The 7,500-nt window shown below is 32.4% G+C and overlaps 1 protein-coding gene across 1 annotated transcript in view; it reads left to right on the forward strand.

The window, feature by feature from the left end:
- The window catches only part of LOC115223135 (protein unc-13 homolog B-like), a 393,815-nt gene that overhangs the window by 281,195 nt on the left and 105,120 nt on the right, over nt 1-7,500 (forward strand). The window contains exon 9 of the mRNA XM_036512114.1: nt 4,930-4,944. Coding sequence (XP_036368007.1) covers nt 4,930-4,944 — 15 coding nt within the window. The remainder of the gene's footprint in view (nt 1-4,929; nt 4,945-7,500) is intronic.

A 7,500-nucleotide genomic window follows, 5' to 3' on the forward strand; every position in this document is an offset into this window, starting at 1 on the left:
AGTCTTATTAGAGCTCCTTAGCGAAACTTTATTGTGTCCTGTACATGCTAAATTTAAGGATTCAAGGTCTCCATCTGTCATAGCTGGTCATGGATTTCAGCACTGGGAATGTTCTTCTCCAAGGTGCAAGGAGGTGCAACCTCGTTAAAATGATAACAGTGATAATAATAATAATAATAATAATAATAATGATAACAATAATAATAGAAAAATATTGAAAGATCTTGAAATAGAAATCAGCAAAATGTGGAACCTGAAGACTAAAACAATACCTGTTGTCATAGGTGCCTTGGGAATGATAGCAAAAGGGGCTGATTGCTACCTAACTCAGATACCAGGAAACCCAAAATGGCAGAAATTCAAAAGATAGTGTTCATGGGAACTGCTCATATCCTACACAAAATACTTTCTTTGTAATCTCAAGGTTTAAAACAAACATAATTTTTTTTTTTTAGACATCCAAAAACAAACAACTGAATATATGGCACACTAGGCATAACAACAACATGAACTTCCAACCTGTTGTCTCTTGAGGTCTCTGGGTGAGACTTGGAGCCAACTTGTACAAATATAAAGCAAAAGTCAAATATAGAATAATAATAATAATAATAATAATAATGAAGTATTGTACCCAGTTCTCTCTCTCTCTCTCTTTCTCTCTCTCTCTCACTCTCAGACTTACTTGCCTTATTTTCCCTCTAACCCAGCAGTTCATACCCAAGGTCCATATAAGATAGACAGGGGCCCACGTAACAAAATAGTAAATTGGGGATCCACAACAGTATTTCAAGGGCCCTTGAAGAAATTTTGCTGTAGGTGTATCTATTGCTGTGTATTGCAAGAAACGGCTTGGTTTCTTCCTTTAACATTTTACATGGTTCAACCTACACAAGTTAATGTGAGAACAGCAAAATAAAAATTTTGAAAGAAGTTTCTGTAAAACTAGTTTTTAAACATCGAATGGCTATGGGAGTCCACCAGAATAAAATAGGAATCAAAAGGGGTCTGTAGATAAAAAAAAAATGGTTGAGAATTCCTGCACTAACCCAAATGAACTCAGGGCAAAAGAAGGCCTCTTGGTAGGTGGTGTAATGATCACCCAAAGTGGCTGGAAATTGGTTAAATTGGCTTCTCTTTCTGTCACATTGTTGGAAAGGACAGACATTTACCATCTCTATATAGTAATAACTGATATAAATGTTGGTTGGTTGGTTGGTTGATTTCTTTTAGTCATGCAGATCTATGATCGAATGCATTCTGCTGTGACCATCCTGCCTTTATTTCAAGCTGTCTCTGAGTGAGATTTGAGAGAAATTAGGCTGCTGTTTCTAGCAACCAAATCTTCATTGTCATTAAATATATATTTTTTTATTACCCACAAGGGGCTAAACATAGAGGGGACAAACAAGGACAGACAAAGGGATTAAGTCGATTACATCGACCCCAGTGTGTAACTGGTACTTATTTAATCGACCCTGAAAGGATGAAAGGCAAAGTCGACCTCAGCGGAATTTGAACTTAGAACGTAGCGGCAGATGAAATGCCGCTAAGCATTTCGCCCGGCGCGCTAACGTTTCTGCCAGCTCTGTCATTAAATATAAGTGTTATACAAAAGTTACACCTTATGCTATTTAGCTCCATATATTGAGGTTAGTGGTTCAAATCCTACTTGGTTACAATACTCTCCTCTAGGCAGCTTGGTTTTCTTCTTTTATGTTTAATCCCAAATCAACCACGATTCATTAAACTGGCAATCAATGCCCATGACTATCATAAATCATACCAATCGAGCAATCATGTTGATGCTTCCTCTTTGGCATTTGTGAACCTGATAGTTCTTGCACTACATAGAGCTTCAACCATTCTTATCGTTGGCAGTAACTGCCAGATATTTTCATTGGAAAATTGGATTAAGCACTTAGGAAGAAATTGAACGAATGCAAAGTTTGAAACCTAAAGTTGAATTGTGACCACTCGTCATTGACTAACTGACAGCAGCGTTATCTGTTTTTGAGTTCAGCGCCAGTATCTTACGAATATGGGTTATGTGCACTCTAGTCGTGCTGTGGAAGCAGTGGAATCTCGCCCCCCCCCCACTCCATCCCCCCTCTTCACCCACCACCCACGACGCTTTAAGGCAAAAAAAGATCCGTCAACATTGCAAGCTATTCTATCGCTATCAATCAACATTCATGCTATCGTACGACTAGATTTCATTGATGTAACTTTATCTCTGAATATGATGAGGTCATTTTTCTCATTTTTTTTGTTTTGTTCATCGAAGGATTTACCAAATTCTCTCTCTCTCTCTCTGTATATATATGTGTGTGTTATTATATATATATATATATAATATATTATATATGTGGTTGTGTGTGTGTTGTATATGTGTGTGTGTGTGTGTGTATTGGGTGTGTGTGTATATGTGTGGTGGTGTGGTTGTATATGTGTGTGTGTGTGTATATGTGGGTGTGGTGGTGTGTATATGTGTGTGTGTGTGTGTGTGTGTATATGTGTGTGTGTGTGTGTGTATATGTGTGTGTGTGGTGGTGTTGTATGTGTGTGTGTGTGTATGTGTATGTGTTGTGTGTGTATGTGTGTTGTGTGGTATGTGTGTGTGTGTGTGTTATATGTGTGTGTGTGTGTGTGTATATATGTGTGTGTGTGTGTGTGTATATATGTGTGTGTGTGTGTGTACACTTGTGTACATTATATACACCTATATAAACACACACACACACACACATATATATATAGATAGATATACATTTATATATTTATATAGACATATACATATGCATATATTTATATATACACAATCTCTCACACACACACACATATATATAGATATACATTTATATATTTATATAGACATACATACATATATTTATATAGACATATACATATGCATATATTTATATATATACAATCACCACACATATATATAGATATACATTTACATATTTATATAGACATACATACATATATTTATATAGACATATACATATGCATATATTTATATATATACAATCACACACACATATATATAGATATACATTTACATATTTATATAGACATACATACATATATTTTTATAGGCATATACATATGCATATATTTATATATACACAATCACACACACACACACATGTATACTAGAATTAATGAACTAACAAGAGAGATGTAATATGTCACCATGATTTCTGGTGGAGGCTGTTTTGTAATTGTAGGTTGAACTATCAAAATAGACAATTGCATTAACGAGTTGCTAGAAATAGCAGCCCAAATCTCCCACCCTCAGGTCATATCCTCGCATGTTTAAAATGAAAGAAAGAATGCAATGAATAATGTAGTCGTATTTATGCTATATCTGAGAAAAAGATGGGATGGTCATGGTTGGCATGTTAGTGATCATAGAACTTCTCAGTCATGGTTCATCTGGGAGTTAAACAAATGTGGTTGTGAAGGTGGTTAGAGCATCGGGCTCACAATCATAAGGTAGTGAGTTCAATTCTTGGACCAGGTTGTGTATTGTGTTCTTGAGCAAGACACTCTATTTCATGTTGCTCCAGTTCACTCAGCTGTAGAAATGAGTTGCGACGTCACTGGTGCCAAGCTGTATTGGCCATTGCCTTTCCCTTCGATAACATCAGTGGCATGGAGAGGTGAGGCTGCTATGCATGGACAACCTTGCCTGGACTTGTGCCTTGGAGGGTAACTTTCTAGGTGCAATCCCATGGCCATTCATGACTGAAGTGGATCTTTATTCTTTACATACGTGGCTGGCTAGCTAGCTTCGGCAGAGTTTCCATGTATCCCTCTATTAGATTCTATTTTTATTATAGAAGCCTGTGTGAAGTATATTAGAAAATACCTGTCCAAGTTGCCATACAATGGGATTGAACCCAGAAACACAGAGTTGCACACACACTTCTTAACCATATGGCTATGCTTGTACCTACCTATATATATATATATATATATATATATATATATATATATATATATATATATATATATTATCCAAATATAGTATTATATATCCTTCATGGCTGGTCTTACCAATTGGTTTTGCACAACAATGGAGTGTTGGGTAACAATCCAATTATATAACTTTACACTCATCAGAGTTAGCCAATATAGAAGGGAATATGGCGACTGCTCTCTCTTGTCAGAGGTGGATTAACACAACCAGTCAGCATCTGCCATGAAAATGGGTGGTAAAACAAAAAAGGACCAAGGGATTAGGTTAGGATTATATATATCTTTACATACACACACACACTTAGACTTGTTATAAATTCAAAATATGGTTTGAGTTTAGAATTTTAGAAATAGCTGGTTTTAAATTAACTTTTACAGAGAATCTTTTTTTTACTTAAGTTTAAACAATGCAATTTGTAGATTGTTCCTGTATTGTCTAATTTCTCTTTTGTCATCACTCTCTTTGGTATAATGACAAATTTTCCACCAAGTTCACTTAAAATTAAGAAAAATGTTTTGAGATTAAATTGAATTATCTTAAATATCCTTCTATAATTTTTTAATTTTATTTATATTTTTTGCTTTTGCTTTGTGTGTATTTTCATTCTGTGTTGCATGCAGATTTTGTTTTATATTTTTTCATTTATATGCATTTTTGTAAAAAAAACTTCAATCCAATCTTATCATTTTTATTTCAATATATATCTATGTATGTATAATGTATATATGTATGTGTATATAATTTCATGGTTATTTTTATTTACTTAATTTTTTAAACTGTTATCATGGGATTTCTTTAAAGAGTTTGAAAATATTTCTGCAATGTCAAAGCTTTTACTCATTAAAAAAGATTTGAAAAAAAATGAAATAAAATAAATAGAAAAGATTATTGATTAAATTTGAAAAATAGCCAATATTACCAAAATTTGTTTTCTTTTTCCCTAGCCAGAAATTGGGAAGGTATTTATTATTTTGTTCTTTATAAATATCTTGTTGTATTTTATGATGTACTTGCACATTGGTATGGGACTCGGTACCAATCAATGGATAGCTTGGGCTAACTTGTTGAAACGTCTGGTTGATATTAAAAAAAAATAATAATAAAAGAAAAAAAATTGGTAGCCTTTGATAGTATCAGCTTTTAAATTGTTTGTAGAACAAGAATTGAAATTTGCTTTTTAGATGTACAAAGTAGTCAGTTTACTTATGTAAGCAGAACAATTGAGAAACAGAGAAATCAATAGGATCATTTCTATTAATGTTACCAGTAACATATTTTAATTAAACATGTTGCCTTGTTGCCTTATATGGCACTGCTTGGCCATTTGCATGTTTATATGGCAGCACTCGGCCACTCAATTTCACGAGCAGGTCATTCCATTGATCGCACCAACTGGAACGCTTGTCAAGTAACCGGTCAAGTGCCAGGCCATGGAGTGTACATTTTTTAAACTATCAACAAGAAGTTTAAATTTCTCCATAGTCAGTGTATAATCACCTGCCCTCGTCAATCTGGCAAATAATGTTCTTCTTTTACAATTGACTTCATGGAAGGGCAATTTGTTGTGATATGATTTGGAAATGTTACCGTTGCAGAAGCATGTAACTTTAATAACGCGAACAAACGACTATTTAATTGTTTGAAATTGACACAAGTGATTTCTATTCTCTTTTGTGTATTCAGTTTCAGATGACAATCCATTTGCAATTATTTTCTTTTCCATTTCATTTTTCTGCTGTCATGATCGAAAATAACTGTGACATATATATTACAGATGTGTCAGTACAAAGACATGATGCAATGTTGATGTGTTACAACTAAGCAGAAAAACACATATTTTTCTTGTCTATGTATTTATCTGTATAAGTACATATACCTATACATATATGCGTGTGTGTGTGTGGTATATATATATATAATATATATATATATATATATATATATATATATATATATATATATATATGATGTATATCATCATCATCATCATCGTTTAACGTCTGTTCTCCATGCTAGCATGGGTTGGACGGTTCGACCGGGGATCTGGGAAGCCAGAAGACAGTACCAGGCTCCGGTCTTATCTGGCAAAGTTTCTACAGCTGGATGCCCTTCCTAACGCCATATATATGTATGTTTATGTATATATCTATATATATATGTTGTTTATGTATATATTATATATATACATATATATATATATATATATATATATATATATATATATATATTATATGCATGTATATGCATATATTATATATAGTATGTATATGTATATATTATATATAATATGTATGTATATGGCAGTGCCCCAGCATGGCCACAGCTCGTCGTGAGTTGAACTAGAATCAATCATATGTATCTATACATATGTGTGTGTGTGTGAGTATATGTATATATATATATATATATATATATATATATATAGATATATACACACATATTCATATCATACCAGAATGAAATTTTTTTGTTAAGCTTTCAAAAACAAAATCTGAGAGTTCCATTGCTGGGTTTTGTTAAATTTGAAGATTTTGTTGATCTTAATCATGCATTTAAAATCTTTAGTACATTATCATTAACAAAAAAATGCAATTAAAAAAAAAAACCATTAAAAAAGAAACAAAAAACTGAAACCTCTTTTCTCCTTTTCTCAATTCACCTTAGCCATTAGAGTTGTATATTGTCCAGAAATTAGAATTGTTTTAGAACAATTTAGTGTTCGTTAGAAGAAAACTGAGCTGATCCTATGAAGGAATATGTATTAATTATCATATGCTATTATTGTGCTTTGTTTATAGTTGGAGTAATGGTTGGTTAATAATTTGTAGCATGGCTTTATCTTTGCAGTGGGTTTGTTGATATGTTTGACAATGGTATCGTGTTTCAAAAGCTATAAGCACTATTAAAGCAATATTAGCATAAAATAATATTGCTTGAGTAATAAACAAGTACACTTGTTTAATGGCTATATCAATTCTGATCAATTTTTATGATATATTGATTGAAAAACAATCTGTTTAGTGAGCAACATGTATTTTTGTCAATAACTTGGCAGCAACGTTGAAAAATTGGCTGTTGCATAATAATGTGCCTTTAATTTCTGATGTTATTTACAAATTACTGATATTTTCAAACCAGTGAAATTAGTTTTCATATTATTAAAACATACCTTTTGAAACACTTCTTGTGACAAATACTATGTATATAAAATTATGGAAAAAATGTTAAAAATGTCACCCTTTAAAAATCTCTTTATATTATTAACAACTTCCAAAATAATATTTCTTTCTTTTTTTTCCTTTTTTTTGTCTTTTGTCTGATATTAAACAGGATAATCTTAAGAAAACACTAGCTATGATTTATAAAGTATATTTGGAAAATGAGATTTAGCAAAGTTATGCAAATACTACAGATTCTTAAGAAAACAAAATTTAAATATCTTAAGGCCTGCAGGAATGATTTTTCTTTCTTTCATTCTTTGTGTGTGTTTTACATCAAATTCTCTATTGAAATGT

This window comes from Octopus sinensis, linkage group LG22 (assembly GCF_006345805.1).
Source record: "Octopus sinensis linkage group LG22, ASM634580v1, whole genome shotgun sequence".
NCBI lineage: Eukaryota > Metazoa > Mollusca > Cephalopoda > Octopoda > Octopodidae > Octopus > Octopus sinensis.